The sequence below is a fragment of the Hyla sarda genome, chromosome 8 (genome assembly GCF_029499605.1).
Source record: "Hyla sarda isolate aHylSar1 chromosome 8, aHylSar1.hap1, whole genome shotgun sequence".
Lineage (NCBI taxonomy): Eukaryota > Metazoa > Chordata > Amphibia > Anura > Hylidae > Hyla > Hyla sarda.
Genome location: NC_079196.1, coordinates 12,837,494 through 12,862,556, shown reverse-complemented (window position 1 = coordinate 12,862,556; position 25,063 = coordinate 12,837,494). Strand labels below are relative to the sequence as shown.

General features: G+C 46.6%; 1 protein-coding gene across 1 annotated transcript in view; it reads left to right on the top strand.

The window, feature by feature from the left end:
• Positions 1–21,071, top strand: part of LOC130283808 (protein mono-ADP-ribosyltransferase PARP14-like) — a 74,983-nt gene extending 53,912 nt beyond the window's left edge. Inside the window, exons 13-17 of the mRNA XM_056533317.1 lie at positions 1,519–1,725; positions 3,285–3,911; positions 4,937–5,079; positions 18,969–19,143; positions 20,148–21,071. Of these exons, the coding sequence (XP_056389292.1) occupies positions 1,519–1,725; positions 3,285–3,911; positions 4,937–5,079; positions 18,969–19,143; positions 20,148–20,431 (1,436 nt within the window). The 3' untranslated portion in view covers positions 20,432–21,071. The remainder of the gene's footprint in view (positions 1–1,518; positions 1,726–3,284; positions 3,912–4,936; positions 5,080–18,968; positions 19,144–20,147) is intronic.
• Positions 21,072–25,063: the final 3,992 nt, after the last annotated feature.

Sequence of the window (25,063 nt, the reverse complement as noted above, 5' to 3'; positions counted from 1 at the left end):
TTTTAGCCAACCCCGGACCCCAATCTATATCTGGATAGTTAAAATCTCCCATTATTACCACTGTACCTGCCCGGGCGGCCTCTCTATTTGTTTATGAAGCCGAACTTCTATCTCTTCAGTGATATTAGGGGGTCTGTAGATTACACCAAATATTATTTTTTCAGTATTTCCCTCCTTTTGTAATTCTACCCACAATGATTCCACCTCCTCAGAATCATCACACACTATGGCATCGTTCACATTGACTTTCATACCACTTCTTACATACAGACAGACTCCACCACCTTTTCTGTTCATTCTATCCTTGCGAAACAATGTAAACCCCTGCAGATTGACAGCCCAGTCATGCGAGGAATCCAGCCATGTCTCAGTGACCCCAACTATATCACCAACCATGTCTCAGTGACCCCAACTATATCACCAGCCATGTCTCAGTGACCCCAACTATATCACCAGCCATGTCTCAGTGACCCCAACTATATCAATATGTTCCTCCAGTATCAAGGCCTCAAGCTCCCCCATTTTATTTGCTGGGCTTCTGGCATTTGTGAACATACACTTTACATTTCCATCCTTTATGTTATTGGGGTTAATGGGATTCAAGGGTGTAAGTTTTATTTTCCTATGAAGCTTATTCCTATTAACTATTCTAACCCCTCCCTCCGCTCCACCCCCAGGTATATTTATAATTCCCACCTCTCTATCTACACTATCTTCCCCCTCTTTGCTGTAGGTTCCCTCCCCCCAAGTCCCTAGTTTAAACACTCCTCCACCCTTCTAGCCATCTTCTCCCAAAGCTGCACCCTCCCCATTGAGGTGCAGCCCGTCCCTACGGTAAAGCCGGTAACCGACAGCGAAGTCAGCCCAGTTCTCCATGAACCCAAACCCTTCCTTCCTACACCAGCTTCTGAGCCACTTGTTTACCTCCCTGATCTCCCGCTGCCTCTCTGGTGCGGCTCGTGGTACTGGTAGTATTTCAGAAAATACTACCTTGGAGGTCCTTGCCTTAAGCTTGCGGCCTAAGTCCCTGAAATCATTTTTAAGGACACTCCGGCAAAGTCTGTCCAGGCATGCTGGGAGTTGTAGTTTCACAACAGCTGGAGGCCCCCTGGTTTTTAGTATACAGTATTAGTTTTTATATGCTCTGGTCGGCCCCCCGCCTGCAGCCACACACGGGAGCCGGCCCGGGCACATAAAAAGAAGTATTCCTATCACCATTCCCCGGCGTCCTCCTGCGATCCTCCTTCGGTCCCTCGCTTCTCCGCCTCTATGGTCGTACGCACGGGACGTCACTGACGTCCCGTGCGTACAACCATAGAGACGCAGGAGGACCGCAGGATCGTCGCAGGAGAACGCGCGCTGGCCGGGGCCTGGTAAGTGACCGGCTGCGCGTCATCTTCGGTGCACCTCTACTAAAGAGCCATGCCTATGGAGATGACCTTAGATCCTGCTTATACTGAGCCTATATGTGACCTGGGCCACAGACCGACATCAATGATTTTACTTCTGTTTCTTCAGGGGCCGGTCGCTTAGCGCCTGCACTGGTGGCCGATGCTATTCTAGATGGTGTGATGGATTTTATCAACTCCGGCGCAGCCAAGTCCATTCAGACAGTGAAGGTGGTCATATTCCAGCAGCATATGCTGAACGACTTCTACATGAGCATGAAGAAGAAGGAGGGGACGGCGCTGCCGGGGCCCAAATCTCTGTTCAGTAAATTCACTGGTGAGATTTACGTGTGATAGGACGTGTGGGGGGGGCAAGGCGGCTGCACAGGGTGCAGTAAAGTGAGATGCTGCACAGAGGAGACTATTTTGATGATTTTGAATGAGGGGGCACTTCATTGGTGCACATGGCTTGTCCCGGATATTGGACCAGTCTGACATTTATACTATGACTCAATAACAACATGTCCAACCAAGAAAACAAACACATAAGTCACTATTCCTGGCTAATGAATTGTCTGTGATGATAATTTAAAAAAATCATTAAATATCTTAGATTTCTAGTCCACAAATTCAGTGCGGAACCCCAATATGTCAGAAGTCATTCTAAACAACTAGGATGGGGATTAAAGTGCCCAGTCTGTATATAAAGCCTTATAGGTGTATAACGAAAATCCTGCACTGATGTTGCTTTTCTTCGTGTTCAAGACTTCTGCTTGTTGTCAGTGAGTGGGAACAACCTTAGGTCTCAATCATGCTTAGGTATGAAGAAAACTGATCACACGTGTAAGGCTAAGTTATTTGGCCCCAAAACCACTAAAACTGCCCCATAACCCTTTTCCACAGGAAAAAAGCCTCAGCCAGATGTTAGTAGGGAGTCAATAGGGAGCTGCAAAATGCCAAACCCACTTTGTGTTAGTCGGTTTGGCGTATTTTTTGCCTGACTCCGGCATTTTGTTACGATTTGGCAGTTTGAAAAAAAAACGTCTCAGCAGCAGGGGGAAGTAGTGATGCATAGCAGCCGTACTTTCCTCCGCAGCCATACAGTTTCCAACGCAGCATAGCGCTGTGCTGGAAACTGTCCCTGCAGAGACCGAGACTCCTGCCCAGCATGAATTTAAAGTAAAAACTGCATTCTGTATAGATCTGCAGTGCAAGTTAATTCTTTGTGGGATATATAGTATATGCAGACATCTATAGATGGCTGGATATACTGTATACGCCGCAAAGAGTTAATTAGCACTCCTCACCAGCGCTAGTTAACTCCTTCCTTGCTGGGCTGGCGCATAGCACTCAGCCCAGCAATGGGTTGCTGTAAACCAGCAATGTATATACAGCGCTTTTTTTACTGTAAATTCTTGTTGGGCAAGAGGTATACAGTGTATATCTACTGCTCAGCATGAGCTGTGCCCGCGGCTGTACAGTTGCAGGCACAATATGAGCAGGAACTTATGTCAGTATAGTGATGGAGCTATGCACTACTGAATACTATACAGCCGGCGGAGGTAAGTATTGATGCTATGCATCCCTAGCTTTTTTGGCTTATTTTTTGCTTTTTTGGTAATTTTGCTAAAATACAGATGCAAAAATAATATATTTCAGGCATATAAACTATATAAAAATCCAGGCATATAAACTATATAAAAATGGAACTATAAATGCACAAATATACACAAAAATGCACAAATGAAAAAACAGAAATGGAAATAAAATAATTTACATGTATCAGGAACTTTTTTCTTTTTCAATGCTGGGAGTTGTAGTTTTGCAACATCTGAGATTTCTGTTTCCTTTCAGCTCATATGGTGACATTTCTCATGTCTTCTTCTTCTTCTTCAGACCTTTTGTTACCTTCAGTTCCTTCCTTCTTGATCCCAAAGGCTCAGAAGAAGCCGGTGCAGAAGCTGACGGCCTTCCAGCTCCTGGATAACATAGAGCCGGTCATCTTCAGTCTCTGCTCGGATGATAAAGAGAATGTGCAGAAGACCAAGCAGTGGCTGCAGCAGCAGATAGAATACGAGCAGAACGAGACCACGCTCACAGACGAGTGCATCTCCGAGCTTGAGGACATCGAATACGACAAAATACGGACTCTCCAAAGAAAGTTCCAGGTCTCTATAGTCTACAAGCCCCCCGACCCTTCTATTCGGATATCCGGCCTCACGCGGGATGTTCTCGAGGTGTCTGGTGAGATCCAAAAGATTGTGAACAGTGTGAAGGACAGGAAAAGCAGAGAGCGGGCGGCGGAACTCACCGGGAACCTGGTGGAGTGGAGATACCAGCATGGCTCCAATATGATTCCATTCGATAATATGGCGAATCTGGAGCTGGAGGAGGCAAAAAACGCAAATAAAACCCAAGTCACCGTCCAGATCAGAAACCGGAAGATCACTGTTGACCTGAAGAACCTGACGGCCACAGACAATCATGGAAATCAAATAGAGATCGGGCGAGCCCCCAAACATGGTAACGTCACACTGATTCTAGAGGTGACCTCAACCCAAAGAAAGTGTCATGTGTGCAAGTGATTCATGTGTCGCAACTCTTCTGTGGTGCAGGGATGGCTGGAAGATGGAGGTTGTAGTGCTTGGGTGACATGGCCTGGTCACGGTGAATGGAGTCTTTCCACCAGAATTCCCATTATTCTTGGGCTGGCACATTATGGTGGTGGTAGCAGTCCCCCGGGCACTCCCTGTGTGTATGTCTATTGATAGTGTTAGTTGGGGTTCCCTTGATGGTGAGGTGCACAAAATAGGCAGTGGACTTGGGTAACTTGAAACAAAAAAAATATCAGTTTACTTAGTGGCAAGTAGGTGAACACTTCCAATTCAAAATGGAGGCACCAACCAAAAAAATTCTACCCAGCCTCTGCTGAGGCTGGAACAGGTTTCCTGAATTTCCCTATTTTTCTGCTTCTCTCTGAACTTTAGTAGGTAGGTTTCTCACATAGAGGCAGACAGCTGCTTATCCTGCAATTCCTTGCCAGTCAGTCTCATCCAGTGCTGCAATTCCCAGCTGAAGGATGCAGATACTCAAAATAGATGAAACAGGTCAGCTGTCAGGATCCTAGGCCAGGATGGAAGCCCAAGAACATAGTCAAGGCCTGTGAGGTCCTTTTGTCTTACATTTCTTCTCACAGGCTTCTACTGTATCTTCATAGACAGTATTTGCCTCTTGATTTCTCTCTACACCACTGACTGACCCCTGAAGAGAGGCCTGGGCACTAAGCTCCAATCCCTTCCAGAAGGTTCTATAGTTTTGTTCATGGAAAATCCTTATGTAATGCTGTATAACATAATTTGTCTCAGCCTGGTTTACTGCCCTTAATGTTTATGCTGTGAGCAGTTCCTGAGGTGGTTGTTTTGGGCATTTTACATAGGGCAATAAGTCACCTGTGATCGCGATAATCGGCCCATGTATAGTGGCCTTATGATGGAAACACAGGCAGCAGTGTTCTAATATGTGCACTGATGAGACATTTTGTATTGCAGAAAAAACATCTCTCAAGTTACCGGATCACTGGCAGCCGATGAATAACAGTCTGGTCATAGAGGTCGATCTTCCGGTCGGTTCTTCTGAATATTCACAGGTTCAGCAGCAATTTGCACAAACATGTGGAAACAGGATACTGAAGGTAAGGAGGTCACTGATGCTGCGGCCAGCCATTATCCCTCGGCCCACCAGAATTACCTCTCCCCTATATGATGAGCAAAAGCTCCACTGTCCATCCATGGCACATTTGCTTAACCACTTAAGGACCAAGGACGTACAGGTACGTCCTTGGTCCTGCTCCCGTGATATAACGCGGGGTTACACGGTAACCCCGCATCATATCACGGCGGGCCCGGCGTCATAGTGAAGCCGGGACCCGCCGCTAATAACGCGCAGCGCAGATCGCGGCCGCCGCGCGCTATTAACCCTTTAGCCGTGCGCTAAGAGCTGAGCCGTGCGGCTATAAGTGAAAGTAGAAGCTGCCGGTTAACTCAGTGGGCTGTTCAGGATAGCCGCGGCGAAATCGCGGCATCCCAAACAGCTTACAGGACAGCGGGAGGGCCCCTACCTGCCTCCTCGCTGTCCGATCGCCGAATGACTGCTCAGTGCCTGAGATCCAGGCATGAGCAGTCAAGCGGCAGAATCATCGATCACTGGTTTCCTATGAGAAACCAGTGATCAATGATGAAGATCAGTGTGTGCAGTGTTATAGGTCCCTATGGGATAACAATGATCAGTATAAGAGATCAGTGTGTGCAGTGTTATAGGTCCCTATGGGAATAACAATGATCAATGATAAAGATCAGTGTGTGCAGTGTTATAGGTCCCTATGGGATAACAAAGATCAGTATAAGAGATCAGTGTGTGCAGTGTTATAGGTCCCTATGGGATAACAAAGATCAGTGTGTGCAGTGTTATAGGTCCCTATGGGATAACAAAGATCAGTGTGTGCAGTGTTATAGGTCCCTATGGGATAACAAAGATCAGTGTGTGCAGTGTTATAGGTCCCTATGGGATAACAAAGATCAGTGTGTGCAGTGTTATAGGTCCCTATGGGAGCTATAACACTGCAAAAAAAAGTGGAAAAAAAAGTGAATGAAGATCATTTAACTCCTCCCCTATTAAAAGTTTGAATCACCCCCTTTTCCCATAAAAATAAAAAAAAAACACAGTGTAAATAAAAATAAACATATATGGTATCACCGCGTGTGGAAATGTCCGAATTATAAAAATATATTGTTAATTAAACCGCTCGGTCAATGTCGTACGCGCCAAAAAATTCCAAAGTCCAAAATAGTGCATTTTTGGTCACTTTTTATATCATTTAAAAATGATCAAAATGATCAATAAGTCCTATCAATGCAAAAATGGTACCATTAAAAACTTCAGATCACGGCGCAAAAAATGAGCCCTCATACCGCCCCATACACGGAAAAATAAAAAAGTTATAGGGGTCAGAAGATGACAATTTAAACGTATATGTCACGATGCCGGCTGGCAGGTAGTGGATCCTCTGTGCCAGAGAGGGATTGGCGTGGACCGTGCTAGTGGATCGGTTCTAAGTCACTACTGGTTTTCACCAGAGCCCGCCGCAAAGCGGGATGGTCTTGCTGCGGCGGTAGTGACCAGGTCGTATCCACTAGCAACGGCTCACCTCTCTGGCTGCTGAAGATAGGCGCGGTACAAGGGAGTAGACAGAAGCAAGGTCGGACGTAGCAGAAGGTCGGGGCAGGCAGCAAGGATCGTAGTCAGGGGCAACGGCAGGAGGTCTGGAACACAGGCTAGGAACACACAAGGAAACGCTTTCACTGGCACGATGGCAACAAGATCCGGCAAGGGAGTGCAGGGGAAGTGAGGTGATATAGGGAAGTGCACAGGTGAACACACTAATTGGGATCACTGCGCCAATCAGCGGCGCAGTGGCCCTTTAAATCGCAAAGACCCGGCGCGCGCGCGCCCTAGGGAGCGGGGCCGCGCGCGCCGGGACAGGACCGAGGGAGAGCGAGTCAGGTACGGGAGCCGGGGTGCGCATCGCGAGCGGGCGCTACCCGCATCGCGAATCGCATCCCGGCTGGAAGCGGAATCGCAGCGCCCCGGGTCAGTGGATCTGACCGGAGCGCTGCAGCGGGGAGAGTGTAGCGAGCGCTCCGGGGAGGAGCGGGGACCCGGAGCGCTCGGCGTAACAGTACCCCCCCCCTTGGGTCTCCCCCTCTTCTTAGAGCCTGAGAACCTGAGGAGCAGACTTTTGTCTAGGATGTTGTCCTCAGGTTCCCAGGATCTCTCTTCAGGACCACAACCCTCCCAATCCACTAAAAAAAAAGTTTTCCCTCTGACCTTTTTAGAAGCTAAGATCTCTTTGACAGAGAAGATGTCCGAGGAGCCGGAAACAGGAGTGGGAGGAACAGATTTGGGAGAAAAACGGTTGAGGATGAGTGGTTTAAGAAGAGAAACGTGAAAGGCATTAGGGATACGAAGAGAAGGAGGAAGAAGAAGTTTGTAAGAGACAGGATTAATCTGACACAAAACTTTGAAAGGACCAAGATAGCGTGGTCCCAACTTGTAGCTAGGGACACGGAAGCGGACATATTTAGCGGAGAGCCATACCTTGTCTCCAGGGGAAAAAATGGGAGGGGCTCTTCTTTTCTTATCCGCGAACTTCTTCATGCGTGATGAAGCCTGTAAGAGAGAATTTTGGGTCTCTCTCCATATGATGGAAAGGTCACGAGAAATTTCATCCACAGCGGGCAGACCAGAGGGCAAGGGGGTAGGGAGGGGGGGAAGAGGGTGACGGCCGTACACCACGAAAAATGGGGATTTGGAGGAAGATTCAGAGACTCTGAAGTTATACGAGAATTCGGCCCATGGAAGGAGATCTGCCCAGTCATCCTGGCGGGAGGAAACAAAATGTCGCAAATAATCACCCAAGACCTGGTTAATTCTTTCTACTTGTCCATTGGACTGGGGATGATATGCAGAAGAAAAATTTAATTTAATCTTGAGTTGTTTACAGAGAGCCCTCCAGAATTTAGACACGAATTGGACGCCTCTATCCGAGACGATCTGCGTAGGCAACCCGTGAAGACGAAAAATGTGTACAAAAAATTGTTTAGCCAACTGAGGCGCTGAAGGAAGACCAGGAAGAGGGATGAAATGTGCCATTTTGGAGAATCGATCAACGACCACCCAAATAACAGTGTTGCCACGGGAAGGGGGTAAATCAGTAATAAAATCCATACCAATCAGAGACCAAGGCTGTTCGGGGACAGGCAGGGGATGAAGAAGACCAGCGGGCTTCTGACGAGGAGTCTTATCCCGGGCACAGATAGTGCAGGCTCGCACAAAGTCCACAACATCCGTCTCCAGAGTCGGCCACCAATAGAAGCGGGAGATGAGTTGCACAGATTTCTTGATGCCCACATGACCTGCGAGATGGGAGGAGTGACCCCATTTGAGGATTCCGAGGCGTTGGCGTGGAGAAACAAAGGTCTTTCCTGGAGGAGTTTGCCTGATGGAGGCTGGAGAAGTGGAGATCAGGCAGTCAGGTGAAATGATGTGTTGCGGAGAGAGTTCAACTTCTGAGGCATCCGAGGAACGAGAGAGAGCATCGGCCCTAATGTTCTTATCGGCAGGCCGAAAGTGAATCTCAAAATTAAATCGGGCAAAGAACAGAGACCACCGGGCCTGGCGAGGATTCAGCCGTTGGGCAGACTGGAGGTAGGAGAGGTTCTTGTGGTCGGTGTAAATAATAACTGGAAATCTTGATCCCTCCAGCAGATGCCTCCATTCCTCAAGTGCTAATTTGATGGCTAGAAGCTCTCGATCCCCGATGGAGTAGTTCCTCTCCGCCGGAGAGAAGGTCCTAGAAAAAAAACCACAAGTGACAGCATGCCCGGAAGAATTTTTTTGTAGAAGAACAGCTCCAGCTCCCACTGAGGAGGCATCAACCTCCAATAGGAAGGGTTTGGAAGGGTCAGGTCTGGAGAGCACGGGAGCCGAAGAAAAGGCAGACTTGAGTCGTTTAAAGGCGTCTTCCGCTTGAGGAGGCCAAGACTTGGGATCGGCATTTTTTTTGGTTAAAGCCACGATAGGAGCCACAACGGTAGAAAAATGTGGAATAAATTGCCTGTAATAATTGGCGAACCCCAAAAAGCGTTGGATAGCACGGAGTCCGGAGGGGCGTGGCCAATCTAAGACGGCAGAGAGTTTGTCTGGATCCATTTGTAGTCCCTGGCCAGAGACCAAATATCCTAGAAAAGGAAGAGATTGGCATTCAAACAGACATTTCTCAATTTTGGCATAGAGTTGATTGTCACGAAGTCTCTGAAGAACCATACGGACATGCTGGCGGTGTTCTTCTAGATTGGCAGAAAAAATTAGGATATCGTCCAGATATACAACAACACAGGAGTATAACAGATCACGAAAAATTTCATTAACAAAGTCTTGGAAGACAGCAGGGGCGTTGCACAGGCCAAAGGGCATGACCAGATACTCAAAGTGTCCATCTCTGGTGTTAAATGCCGTTTTCCACTCATCCCCCTCTCTGATGCGGATGAGGTTATAGGCACCTCTTAAGTCCAGTTTAGTAAAGATGTGGGCACCTTGGAGGCGATCAAAGAGTTCAGAGATGAGGGGTAGGGGGTAGCGGTTCTTAACCGTGATTTTATTAAGACCGCGGTAGTCAATGCAAGGACGTAGGGAGCCATCTTTTTTGGACACAAAGAAAAATCCGGCTCCGGCAGGAGAGGAGGATTTACGGATAAAGCCCTTTTTTAAATTTTCCTGGACGTATTCAGACATGGCAAGAGTCTCTGGGGCAGAGAGAGGATAAATTCTGCCCCGGGGTGGAGTAGTGCCCGGGAGGAGGTCGATAGGACAATCATAAGGCCTGTGAGGAGGTAGAGTCTCAGCTTGTTTTTTGCAGAAAACATCCGCGAAGTCCATATAGGCCTTAGGGAGAACGGTTACTGGAGGAACCACAGAGTCACGGCAAGGGTTACTGGGAACCGGTTTTAGACAGTCCTTGGAACAAGAGGGCCCCCAACTCTTGATCTCCCCAGTGGACCAATCCAGGGTTGGGGAATGAAGTTGAAGCCAGGGAAGTCCAAGGAGAATTTCCGAGGTGCAATTGGGGAGGACCAAAAGTTCAATCCTCTCGTGATGAGATCCGATGCTCATTAGAAGGGGCTCCGTGCGGAAACGTATGGTACAGTCCAATCTTTCATTGTTTACACAATTGATGTAAAGGGGTCTGGCGAGACTGGTCACTGGGATGTTGAACCTGTTGACGAGAGAGGCCAAAATAAAATTTCCTGCAGATCCAGAGTCCAAGAAGGCCACAGTAGAGAAGGAGAAGGCAGAGGCAGACATCCGCACAGGCACAGTAAGACGTGGAGAAGCAGAGTAGACATCAAGGACTGTCTCACCTTTGTGCGGAGTCAGCGTACGTCTTTCCAGGCGGGGAGGACGGATAGGACAATCCCTCAGGAAGTGTTCGGTACTAGCACAGTACAGGCAGAGGTTCTCCATGCGGCGTCGTGTCCTCTCTTGAGGTGTCAGGCGAGACCGGTCGACCTGCATAGCCTCCACGGCGGGAGGCACAGGAACGGATTGCAGGGGACCAGAGGAGAGAGGAGCCGAGGAGAAGAAACGCCTCGTGCGAACAGAGTCCATATCTTGGCGGAGCTCCTGACGCCTTTCGGAAAAACGCATGTCAATGCGAGTGGCTAGGTGAATGAGTTCATGTAGATTAGCAGGAATTTCTCGTGCGGCCAGAACATCTTTAATGTTGCTGGATAGGCCTTTTTTAAAGGTCGCGCAGAGGGCCTCATTATTCCAGGATAATTCTGAAGCAAGAGTACGGAATTGTACGGCATACTCGCCAACGGAAGAATTACCCTGGACCAGGTTCAACAGGGCAGTCTCAGCAGAAGAGGCTCGGGCAGGTTCCTCAAAGACACTTCGGATTTCCGAGAAGAAGGAGTGTACAGAGGCAGTGACGGGGTCATTGCGGTCCCAGAGCGGTGTGGCCCAAGACAGGGCTTTTCCAGACAGAAGGCTGACTACGAAAGCCACCTTAGACCTTTCAGTGGGAAACTGGTCCGACATCATCTCTAAGTGCAGGGAACATTGCGAAAGAAAGCCACGGCAAAACTTAGAGTCCCCATCAAATTTATCCGGCAAGGATAGGCGTAGACCAGGAGCGGCCACTCGCTGCGGAGGAGGTGCAGGAGCTGGCGGAGGAGATGACTGCTGAAGCTGTGGTAGTAACTGTTGTAGCATAACGGTCAGTTGAGACAGCTGTTGGCCTTGTTGCGCTATCTGTTGTGACTGCTGGGCGACCACCGTGGTAAGGTCAGCGACAACTGGCAGAGGAACTTCAGCGGGATCCATGGCCGGATCTACTGTCACGATGCCGGCTGGCAGGTAGTGGATCCTCTGTGCCAGAGAGGGATTGGCGTGGACCGTGCTAGTGGATCGGTTCTAAGTCACTACTGGTTTTCACCAGAGCCCGCCGCAAAGCGGGATGGTCTTGCTGCGGCGGTAGTGACCAGGTCGTATCCACTAGCAACGGCTCACCTCTCTGGCTGCTGAAGATAGGCGCGGTACAAGGGAGTAGACAGAAGCAAGGTCGGACGTAGCAGAAGGTCGGGGCAGGCAGCAAGGATCGTAGTCAGGGGCAACGGCAGGAGGTCTGGAACACAGGCTAGGAACACACAAGGAAACGCTTTCACTGGCACGATGGCAACAAGATCCGGCAAGGGAGTGCAGGGGAAGTGAGGTGATATAGGGAAGTGCACAGGTGAACACACTAATTGGGATCACTGCGCCAATCAGCGGCGCAGTGGCCCTTTAAATCGCAAAGACCCGGCGCGCGCGCCCTAGGGAGCGGGGCCGCGCGCGCCGGGACAGGACCGAGGGAGAGCGAGTCAGGTACGGGAGCCGGGGTGCGCATCGCGAGCGGGCGCTACCCGCATCGCGAATCGCATCCCGGCTGGAAGCGGAATCGCAGCGCCCCGGGTCAGTGGATCTGACCGGAGCGCTGCAGCGGGGAGAGTGTAGCGAGCGCTCCGGGGAGGAGCGGGGACCCGGAGCGCTCGGCGTAACAGTATACATTTTCCTGCATGTAGTTATGATTTTTTCCAGAAGTGCGACAAAATCAAACCTATATAAGTAGGGGATCATTTTAATCGTATGGACCTACAGAATAAATATCAGGTGTCATTTTTACCGAAAAATGTACTACGTAGAAACGGAAGCCCCCAAAAATTACAAAACGGCGTTTATTTTTCAATTTTGTCGCACAATGATTTTTGGGCAAAATGACTGATGTCATTGCAAAGTAGAATTGGTAGCGCAAAAAATAAGCCATCATATGGATTTTTAGGTGCAAAATTGAAAGAGTTATGATTTTTTAAAGGCAAACGAAAATGCAAAAACGGAAAAAACCCCGGTCCTTAAGGGGTTAAAGGGGTACTACCGTGAAAAACTTTTTTTTTTTTTTTTGACCAACTGGTGCCAGAAAGTTAAACAGATTTGTAAACTACTTCTATTAAAAAATCTTAATCCTTCCAGTACTTTTTAGGGGCTGTAAACTACAGAGGAAATGTTTTATATTTTTGGATTTCTCTTATGTCACGACCACGATGCTCTCTGCTGACCTCTGCTGTCCATTTTAGGAACTGTCCAGAGCTGCATATGTTTGCTATGGGGATTTTCTCCTGCTCTGGACATTTCCTAAAATGAACAGCAGAGGTCAGCAGAGAGCACTGTGCTCGTGACATAAGAGAAATCCAAAAAGATAAACATTTCGTCTGTAGTATACAGCCCCTAAAAAGTACTGGAAGGATTAAAATTTTTTTTTTTTTTTTATAGAAGTAATTTACAAATCTGTTTAACTTTCTGGCACCAGTTGCTTTAAAAAAAAAAAAAAGTTTTCCACAGTAGTACCCCTTTAATTCGGCACAAAAAATCCAACTTACACACTTACTAGCCCAATGTGATGACAAATCAGGTAATGACACTACCGGGAGCCGCTGATCTCTGGGACCACAAAGCAATGGACAAATTGTACTCAAGCACAAATGTCCTGCCTTGTCTGGTGTGTGTGACCGGCGTACACGTAGAGGGGATCTCAACATAACGCTGGTCGTACACATAACACAATGGCTGCCAGAGCCGTCCTCCAGAGTCTGCTGTTCTTGGATTGGGCTGGTCAAAGATAAGCATTGCCCAGAGTAAAATGGACAAAACAATAAAGAAGCTTACTGTCCACCCTTTGTCTATTTGTTGTGTGTATATCGGGTGAACCATCTCCATGCTACATATATCAACATCTAGGCTGTGAGAGTACATTTGTAGTATATTTGTTAGAATGTCCTTGGAAATTAACATACATTGGATCCACAAAAAACTGTCTTCGACAAAAAGTAAACCTGCATCGTTCCAATATTACCAGAGGACACCTTGAACCTACTGTGGTGCCACGGGTGTAGTGTAAGGTAGATGCGGGGAAGATGTTATGGCCCAAGGGGTAGATGGCATTAACCCCTTCTTGTCGTGATGCCAGGGCGTGGTTTAGCCTAAACCACCCGAAAGGTAGTACCGCTGATCCTAGGCTTGGCAGGGGCAATAAAAGAGTCCAAGGCCAGATTAAGGATAACGGTAGCCTTACTGAGGCAAGACAGAAGGTACTGTCGTGTCCCGGTACAGAACATGGTTCCGTACAGTTCCCAAAGTCCCCTCAGGTAGAGTCCCTCAAGTCCACAGGGCTCTCCTGCAGGATCCCCCTAGGTCATTATTATGGTTTCTATTGTACATTAATTATGTATGTTTATTATCGGTATTGTACAGGGAATATAATGTGGTGCTGGGGTGTTGCAATAGTGTAGCAGGGTCTGGTGGTATTAACCCAGTGGAGTAAGGTTGTTATTAACCCCTGATTATTCGTGATGCCAGGATGTGGTTATTCCGGTATGGTTACCGCCGTCAACCAACCCAAAATGGTTTTGTAATAAAGGAATGTGCACAGAAGATTATGCAAGAACTGGAACTTTTACATGGAATTCTTATTAAACAGTCTTTACAATGATGCAGTTTCTCTAGAGGCAACCAGGATGCAGGATACCTCACAGGCTTGCTGGGACTTGTAGTATCGAGATGATTTATGCAGGCCACTGTGCTACTAATAATATTCTTGAGTTGAGTAGTAGTCACTAGAATTGTAGATAGAGCTTGATAACTCACGTTTTGAAGTGGCTGCAGGTTCTTTAGGCTTTGGCCTAGATGAGATGAATTTAGATAGTCCAGGTATTGTGCTGAAATCCTGGAGATAAGATCTAAGATAGTGCAGGAACAAGAGAGTGAATTTAGAGACTACAGCCCCTTATATACTAAGGAGGCTGGACTAAAGCCCATTGGTTGCTAAGCCTGGAGTTCCTGTACCCATGGCACTCTGGGTAGTGTCACATGACAGTGGTTCACATGGCTAACCTCTATACATTTGTACAACTTTATGTATAATGAACAATATGTACACAATATATATACAATGCATTTATATGAGACAATAGAAGGTGAGCAAGGGGTGGGCCCTGCAGGAGAGGCCTATGGACTGCAGGGAGTCTTCCTGATGGGACTTAGGGATGGTACAGGACCATGTCCTGTACTGGGACACCACAATAAACTGTGTGCAAAGGTTATTAGGATTTGTAAACTCTATAGGACCTTCCTAAGGTCATATGACATGGTCATGTGATATGTAATCACCTGATACCCAGAGTTCAAGGGGCACAGGTAACCACAGGAACCAGCTACCAATGGGCTTCAGTCCAGCCCCTGATATATAAAGGACTGTAGTCTCCACTCTCTCTCTCTCTTGGTTCCTGGACAGTAAAGCACCAGTCCTGTACAAGCTCCATCCAGTCCAGCTAGGCCAACACCTACAAGTCTGCAGCCACATCTAATCTGCCTCATCTATGTCTACAAGTCTCTACTGTTCCTACCAAAGTCATAACAGTAGCACAGTGGCTGCATCATCATTATTATCACTACAAGTCCAAGCCTGAGAGGTTCTCTGTGTCCCGGTCGCCTCTGTGGAAGTTGGCTATCTGTAAGAAATGTTATACGGCCTTCTTCAATAAACTTCCAGATGCATCAAAACCTGCTTTGGACTCTCATTTAATATATGCCATTTCTGGGTTGGTTGTCGGCGGTGCCGTACACCATACAACCACATCCTGGCGTCACGAACACTACAAGGGATTATACGACCATCTGTCCCTGGGCTATTACCCCCGGCCTCTACTACTACCTGCACTACACCGCCGGGGTACCACAGTACAGTCTAAGCAGTTCGGCCAATATCCCAGAGAAGTGACCAGTGACACAGGGGGACCTCGCAGGCTTGCTGGGACTTGCAGTAGTTAGACTGACTTTAGTGCAGGCCACGGTGACTACAGATGACTTGACTGACTTGAGATGGTGACAGACAATAAAGATGACTTACAGATGACAGACTTGTGGCTGCAGGAATTCAGGCTTGAGGCCTCCAATGCTCTGGACACAGACACTGGAACAATTGACTTCACTTGACCTCAGCAGAAGTAGCCATGAGCTAAAAGAAGAGAGATTGCAGCTCCTGACCTTGTTATATAGGGGGGCTATGCAACGAGCCCATAGGTCACCGAGGAGCTCACCTGGTAAGTGGGGTTCTCTAAGTAACAATCATGTGGTACAAACACTTAAAGGGATATTACATTTATAACACATAACTTGTATATACAATGGGGTTTGCTGCAGGAGAGCCCCGGGGACATGCATGGACTCTGCCTGATAGGGATGAAGGATAGTACGGGTCACATCCCATACTAGGACATCACATTAGTGTATAGTGACATTTTGTAGAACACCATAAAAAAAAAATATATATACTTTACTATCAGTGACCCCCTTTGGAAAGGATGGAAAATATGGATACCAAGTATTTTAACAACTGGGAGACATTTTGGATCTTTCGTACGGGCACATTGAGCCCATTGAGTTAGAACAAGTTTATTAAATATTCTTACAATGTATATATAGTATATTGGTATCATGATTAGTTTCCTAATTATTATTTGAGACCTATGAGGGGGAGATGAGGCACGATTGTTCTATTTGTCCTGTAGATAAACTATAGGTATTGTTGGGCATCATATATTTTGTTAGGAATTATGAATTCAGTATCATGAAAACTATTTATTATTAATTTATTATGATTGAGTGTATATATGATTTACTTATGATGTTTATATGATTTATGGATTAATGAACCTAGATGGACTTTTAGGATTATATATATGGGGGTGTGTACTAATTAAATGTAATGTGTATGAAGAAAATACATCCATTGGATATTATTTCATTCATCAGCCTGATGTAGGGTCATGGATCCAGTTGTAAGATCCAATAGTGTGAGGTAACACGGCCCAATTGTGGGTTTTCTATGGCTCCTTGGGAGGGTGCGCATGCGATGCCATGTGTCCCACCACCAAGGGGGGGGATGTGTTCCAACAGCTGAGACCAGGACATAGCATCGCTTTCCACTGCTGCGGCCGGAAATGTGCATGCGCTCCACTGAGTGCATCGGCTGAGCGGAGAGCGGCATCACATGACACGGACGCCCCAGAACTTGTTTCTTCCTGTAGCGTGGGCCCAGAGAAATAGAGTGTGGATTTATTAGATTGTTTAGTTTCTAAAGATGGGGGATCTTGCTTTTACCCCCGAAACGCTTTGCTCCTAAGGGTCTATGTTTTATATGGGATTTTTTTGTTTTATACATTAATAAACTACCGGACCCTAATAGGGAGAAGGTTGTTTTGACTGTTTGAATTATCTCATAATTCCACCAGAGTCAGCCGGATTGTGGATCTAATGCTGTTTGTTGACAACCACTAGCATACCATGTGTCCTGGGTCTTACTAGCATTGTGCAACATTCTCGGCGCCATGTTTCTGCTGCATTTTCTGCTCTGATGTGTGTCTTGCTGCTGTTTCCACTAGCGAGCCCTGGCTGTGTTTTTAAGGGCTGTCGCGTGTGCTCCCTAATGATTGGCTGCTGCCAGGAGGGGACTAGCCTTCATCATACGGCCACCCAGGTCCTTCATCCCACATCAAGGACGGTATCCTAGGGTCTGAGTGAGTGGTCCCCACCGGACCGGACATCTTATTTTCCACACTAACAGGCGGTTATTGTATCACAGCTGCATATCCTTGTTTATTTTCTTTAATGGGGGAAGTTTTGAGCCCTATAACATTTATCTGAGCTCCTCTTCACCTATACTTATTACCAATTATTTTTGTACTTTGAGGACCATTTATCTTACTACTAAACACTACTAAAAGTTAAGTTTTAAGCAAGCTAACTATTTCCCTTCTGTGAAACCCCTAAGGATTCCCCTTCCAATCCCTGCAAGACCCTCCCGATATAAAGAAGCCACACCTGATGCCTCAGCAGGGTTGTATTCTGGTCGTGTATCATGAACTGCTAAGTGCCTATCCCTGCCTATTTATTGGACTTGCTGTTGCCTTATCCTTTGGACTCTGTATGTACATATTTGATAAACCCCTTAATCAGCATTCCTGCGTCTGGCGCTATCTTTAGTGTCAGTTTGCCCCATTCTGCCTGCCTGGCCGGCCGGGAGGTTACAGTGATTCAAGATATTACGTGGATTACATGGAGCCTAGCAGGAGTGGGGAGAGTGAGATAGTCCCACATCCCCATCGTGGAGTAAGTTAACTATCAATAATTTTGGGCTTATATTGGAATATTGTGTCACATATCCCGGAGCACTAGCCAGTTGTTTTTTTCTTTATTTATGTTATGTGTATATAGTCATCCCTCCACTTCTACATTCCTTGTATGATCATCCTTGCATGCTATGGCATACATAGAGGAAAGGGCGTCCCATAGCAAAGATCAAAATAGGTCCACTATTATGATGTCTGATTTTGGCACCCAGGGCTGAGACGTCTGGTGTGTTTTTCTCTATGGGTTCCAGGTCCCTTTGGTCATTATCACCATTTTTTTATTCACCAACAATTTCCTGTGGAGAAGATTCCTTCATAGTTCCTAGTAGCAGTTTCCAGGAGCAAAAAGAATGTCCCGGGTGCTGGTCCTGTGAACCCTTTAGGTCCCAGGTGCTGGTCCTGTGAACCCTTGAGGTCCCAGGTGCTGGTCCTGTGAACCCTTGAGGTCCCAGGTGCTGGTCCTGTGAACCCTTGAGTTCCCGGGTGCTGGTCCTGTGAACCCTTGAGGTCCCGGGTGCTGGTCCTGTGAACCCTTGAGGTCCCGAGTGCTGGTCCTGTGAACCCTTGAGGTCCCGGGTGCTGGTCCTGTGAACCCTTGAGGTCCCGGGTGCTGATCCTGTGAACCCTTGAGGTCCCGGGTGCTGGTCCTGTGAACCTTTAAGGTCCCAGATGCTAGTCCTGTGAGCCTTTGAGGTCCCGGGTGATGGTCCTGTAAACCCTTGAGGGTCTGGGTGCTGGTCCTTTGAACCCTTGAGGGTCCAGGTGCTGGTCCTGTGAACCCTTGAGGTCCCGGGTGCTGGTCCTGTGAGCCTTTGAGGTTCTGGATGCTGATCCTGTGAGCCTTTGAGGTCCCGGGTGATGGTCCTGTGAGCCTTTGAGGTCCCGGGTGATGGTCCTGTAAGCCCTTGAGGTCCCAGGTGCTGATCCTGTGAACCTTTGAGGTCCCGGGTGCTGATCCTGTGAACCCTTGAGGTCATGGGTGCTGGTCCTGTGATCTCTAGGGGAGATTCCACCTGTCCAGAGGAAAAGTTGCCCATAGCACCCAATCAGATTGCCTCTTTAATTTTTTAACAAGGCCTCTGAAAAATTTAAGAAGTGATCTCATTGGTTGCTATGGGCAACTTTTTTCCTCTGCACTGGTTTTGATAAATCTCCCCCCAAATGTCCTGGGTACTAGTCCTATTACTTCCGTCATTATAACCACTTTACACTTGGTAAAATATAAAATTTTCTGTCCTCACAGATACAAAGGATTCAGAACAAGGATTTGTGGCTAAATTACCAGATAAAGAAACAAACCATCGACACCAGGAATGGGACAACGAACAACGAGAAGCAGCTCTTCCATGGAACCGACCTCAACTCTGTAAAACATATTAATCATAATGGATTCAACAGGGGCTACGCAGGAAGACACGGTGAGGAGCCAGTGCCCCACAAATATGGCAGCAGAAGGTGTACCCCATAACCGGGGCTTCCAGATATGTCCACTCTTATGGGGGGCACACAATAATGTTAAATAGGCGTTCAGGTTTATAAATTAATCCACCTGACAAAGTGATTCATTTGACAAAGTTAAAGGGTGCGGGAGAGGTGAGACTGTAACAGAGGCTCCTGTGCCAAAAACAGAGAGGGTCCACCCTATTTTGTGGGATTCTCTCTCGTGAGGGGACTCTGCCGCAGTGGAATCTCCGGGCTGAATTCCAATGTGGAATTTGGCAGGGAAATCCCGACGTGTGATCGTGGCTATGTTCACACTATGGAATTCTCAGTGTGGAGATTCCAGACACTGCGGGACGCCATAATATGCTGCGCCATCTCATAGATGCCTATACATTCTGTGTGGTGTCCGCAGAAAGAATGAGCCTTTTATATCTTTCTGCAGACAAGGAAAACGGAATTTCCGTGCTGGCAAGGAAATTCTGCCATGTGGACAGCGCAGCAGAATCCCGTTGAATTCAATGGGACTCTGCTGCAGCAGAATCTCCGATGTGGAATTCACACGGAAATTTCCACGTGTGAACATGGCCTTATACATTTTCACAGCCCTTTTAGGAGAGGCAACAGCAGCACCTTCAGGTTGGTTCTGGAGAAGGTTAACCTGAGCTAACCAAATGGGCCCCATAGTTTGGGCAGTATATGGTATTCTCTGCCCATGGCTGTAATGCTTTAATCATAAAGCCAATGTAGATTTCCACAGGTATCACAGAAAGGAGGTGAAATACAGGGCCAGGGGCCACACCGCCTCCCTATGCCCATTCTGTCTGTTATGAAGTCTTAGTAGCTGAGGTCACCAGACTATTGAAATATTTTGGGGTCCATTGTCCAGCTATGTCCGGCCTGCTCAGGGACCCTCGGTCATGCCTGTAGTTTCTGTAGTTTTGCAGAATTTTCCTAATTCTTGTTTTTTTCCCCCTCACAGCTGCAATGTATGGAAATGGAACGTACTTCGCTGTAAATGCAAATTACTCAGCTAGGGGTTACTCCCGACCTGATGCACAGGGACAGAAGCACCTGTACCTGGCCCGGGTCCTTACTGGAGTCTTCTGTGGGGGACAGTCAGGAATGGTGGCTCCTCCGGCCAAGAACCCATCTAACTCTACTGACCTGTATGACAGCGTCACAGACAACCCAGGAAACCCTTCCATGTTCATCATATTCAATGACATCCAAGCGTACCCAGAGTATCACATCACTTTCTGCTAAGCAGCGGTCATAATACAATGGGGGCGGAGGGCCGGGCCATCACCTAGGGCAGTGGTCTTCAACCTGCGGACCTCCAGATGTTGCAAAACTACAACTCCCAGCATGCCCAGACAGCCTTTGGCTGTCTGGGCATGCTGGGAGTTGCAGTTTGGCCTTCCTAGTGGTTGCCACAGTAAAGATCACTTTACTTTCACTTTCAATCCCTCCCCACCGTCGCTTCCCTACCTGAGCCAGGATCCAGCAGTCTGTCTCCATGCTGGGAGTTGTAGTTTTGCAACATCTGGAGGTCCGCAGGTTGAAGACCACAGACCTAGGGAGTAATCCCAGGCCTCCTCCTTACTGCCACATCCTGGGGGGGGGGGGGGGGAACAAACCCTGTCCACCAACCACAAAGGCCTCCATAGCTGTCAAGTGTCAAACTGTCTCTTGTTACTATCGACCTGTTCTTCATAGCAACCGTAATTCCTTTAGTAAGTAAAAAGCGGAACTCTGATTGGTTGTTATGACAGCAAGGTGAGATGTGAAGCTCACTATTATATTTTTTTTCGGCCATTTTTATGTAGTTTTACTTAGATTTTTTTTCTGTACTGTTGCTACATGGAAACCACTGAGAGGCTGCTGTTGACAGATCCTATTATAGCTTCATAGTTCTTCAAGCTTCCCGAATTAAAGGGGTATTCCAGGCAAAACCTTTTTATATATAAATAAATATATATATATATATATATATATATATATATATATATATATATATATCAACTGGCTCCGGAAAGTTAAACAGATTTGTAAATCACTTCTTTTAAAAAATATTAATTCTTCCAATAGTTATCAGCTTCTGAAGTTTTCTGTCTAACTGCTCAATGATGATGTCACGTCCCGGGAGCTGTGCATGATGGGAGAATATCCCCATAGGAACTGCACAGCTCCCGGGACGTGAGTCATCTGAGAGCAGTTAGACAGAAAATAACAACTCAACTTCAGAAGCTAATAACTATTGGAAGGATTAAGATTTTTTAATAGAAGTAATTTTACAAATCTGTTTAACTTTCCGGAGCCAGTTGATATATATATAAAAAAAAAAGTTTTGGTCTGGAGTACCCCTTTAAGGAGGACTGCCTGACTGTCCTAACAGGAGCAATATGGAGTCCACTTGAGAAGACCCGTAGGAGGCGTGAAGTGATGTGGATCACGCCTTAGGGCTTGTGATAAAATAACAAGGGACCTGGCAGTGACCCTCTATGGGCACAATAGTCTGGCATTTTTTGTGGCATAAAAAAAAGCCACGAAAAACTGTCCCCTCATTTTTCTCCTTCATGATGCTGTTTTTGTCATGTGATTTTTTTATCATGTGACTTAAGGATTTCTGTTGAAGGACTGGAGGGAAAAAATGCCGACATACATGCACACATGATGCTTTTTCTGCTTAACCCCTTAAGGACGCAGACCTTTTTCACCTTAAGGACTGAGCCCTTTTTTCGCAATTCTGACCACCGTCGCTTTATGAATTAATAACTCGAAAACGCTTTTACCGAATATTCTGATTCTCATGTTTTTTCGTGACATATTCTACTTTATTTTGGTGGTAAATTTTCGCCGTTACTTGCATCCTTTTTTGGTGAAAAATCCCAAAATGTCATAAAAATTTTGAAAATTTTGCATTTTTCTAACTTTGAAGCTCTCTACTTCTAAAGAAAATAGATATTCAAAAAAATTTTTTTTTATTCACAAATACTTTATGTTGGCATCATAAAATGGACATATTTTTGCTTTTTGAAAAAATTAGAGGGCTTCAAACTGGAGCAGTAGAGATGAGCAAACTTACAGTAAATTCGATTCGTCATGAACTTCTCGGCTCGGCGGTTGATGACTTTTCCTGCATAAATTAGTTCAGCTTACGGTGCTCCGGTGGGCTGGAAAAGGTGGATACAGTCCTAGGAAAGAGTCTCCTAGGACTGTATCCACCTTTTCCAGCCCACGGGAGCACCGGAAAGCTGAACTAATTTATGCAGGAAAAGTCATCAACTGCCTAGCCGAGAAGTTCGTGACGAATCGAATTTACTGTAAGTTCGCTCATCTCTATAGAGCAGCAATTTTCAAAAATTTCATGAAAATTGCTAAATCTGAAGGGCCCTATGTTACAGAACTACAACTCCCAGCATGCCTGGGCTGTCTGGGCATGCTGGGAGTTGCAGTTTGGCCTTCCTAGTGGTTGCCACAGTAAAGATCACTTTACTTTCAATCCCCCCCCCCCCCACCGTCGCTTCCCTACCTGAGCCAGGATCCAGCAGTCTGTCTCCAGCGAAGATCGGGGGGTCCCCAGGCATCTTCTCCTCCAGGTACCGGCTTCCATCTTCTGTCCATGTTCCCCTAGACATCCAGGGGTGGGCAGAACGGGGGATTACCATGGCAACCCACTGCCCTGCTCTGCCATTGGTCAGAATCAGTTCTTTTTTTTTATATCAGAAAATTTTTATTAAACAAATTTTTATAATAAAAACATACAATACAATACGAAACAATCCGACATTCCCCAAAACCCTCCCCCCCCATCCACACCAAAATAGACAAAGTCCCTCCCCCCCCCCCCCAACCCAGTGTCCTCTCCTCAGTAGCCATATATAGGAGGCAAATGGTGGTCCATAGAAGGGATAAAACACATCACACAGTAAAAGTAAAACACATGGCGTACAACAGGCACAGAGACATGAAAAAAACGGTCAAGTAAGGAGACAGACTCGGAAGACACAAACAGACTGGCACACATAATGCATTAACAAAAAATTAGGAGAGCTGGCTAAAAAAGACACAGACATTATCAACAGCCAGGGCCCCCATCACCCCCCCAGAAGGACTTCCACAGAAGATCTGTATAGGTATGTGGATGGTACCCCGGGGGTATCTATCCAAGGACCCCAGATAGATTCAAATTTATGTAATGCTTTTCTTTTTGTATACACCCCCTTCTCCAATCTAATAATGTGATTCAGCTTAGCAATTAGTTCTACTATAGTGGGCGGTAAGGGTCGCAACCAATACTGAGCTATCAGTTTACGGGCTTGAGAAAGGATCCTATTAATGTCGACATACAAGCCACTATCCCCGTCCAACCCTTCCAGTAGTCCCAAAAGACATGTTAAAATAGATAGAGTAAATGGACAACCATAGTCAGAATCAGTTCTGACCAATGGCATGGGATAGAAGGAGATTGCAGCACTGCGACCTCACTCCTAGCCCTCAGAATGATCGGGGCTGTCTCTGACAGCTCCGATCATCCCTATTTTCCGGGTGATCGGGTCACCAGAGACCCGATCAGCCCGGAATAGCAGAAAATCGCATGTCTGAATTGACATGCGATTTTCTGCGATAGCCGACATGGGGGGGGGGGCAGGCATTCCGGTCCGGTTTCCAACCGGCTAGCGGCGGGGACCAGAATTCCCATGGGTGTATGCATACACCCCACGTCCTTAAGGACTCGGGATGCAGGGCGTATGCATACGCCCGGCGTCCTGAACAGGTTAAAGGGGTACTCCGGTGAAAAACTTTTTTGTTTTTAAATCAACTGGTGCCAGAAAGTTAAACAGATTTGTAAATTACTTCTATTAAAAAAAATCTTAATCCTTCCTGTACTTATTAGCTGCTGAATACTACAGCGGAAATTCTTTTCATGTTGAAACACAGAGCTGTCTGCTGACATCATGAGCACAGTGCTCTGTGCTTCAAAAAGAAAAGAATTTCCGCTGTAGTATTCAGCAGCTAATAAGTACTAAGATTTTTTTAATAGAAGTCATTTACAAATCTGTTTAACTTTCTGGCACCAGTTGATTTAAAAAAAAAAAAGTTTTTCACCGGAGTACCCCTTTAAGGACCATGGGAGGAAAATCGCCATACTAAGAGCATGCTGCAACATAGAAGAACTACCACTGAGCCTAAAAATGACATTAAAGGGTGAAAAAACTGCAAAAATAAAAATCTCATGTCGGTCTGGCATTTCATATTTTCCTATTGACCCCCAGCTGATTTTTTTGGTGGCCTCAGCCTTACAGTTTGGGTGGGCACCCTGACTTTACATGGCGAGCATTGGGACTCTACCACAACAGTCCTGCTCTCACACGCAACAATCAGATACTACCAATAGGGATCACTATGCTAGCCTCTTCTATCTTCTAAGGTGCACTAGGCTGGAATTTCCCCAGCACCATGTTGTTTAAAGGGGTACTCCGGTGGAAAACATAATTTTTTTTTTTTTTTTTTTTTTTATGAACTGGTGCCAGAAAGTTAAACAGATTTGTAAATGACTTCTATTAAAAAATCTTAATCCTTCCTTATTTATTAGCAGCTGTATGCTACAGAGGAAATTCTTTTCTTTTTGAATTTCATTTTTGTCTTCTCCACAGTGCTCTCTCTGCTGACACCTGATGCCCGTATCAGGAACTGTCCAGAGCAGGAGAAAATCCCCATAGCAAACCTATGCTGCTCTGGACAGTTCCTGACATGGACAGAGGTGTCAGCAGAGAGCTCTGTGGACAAGACAAAAAAGAAATTCAAAAAGAAAAGAATTTCCTCTGTAGCATACAGCTGCTAAAAAGTACTGGAAGGATTAAGATTTTTAAATAGAAGTAATTTACAAATCTG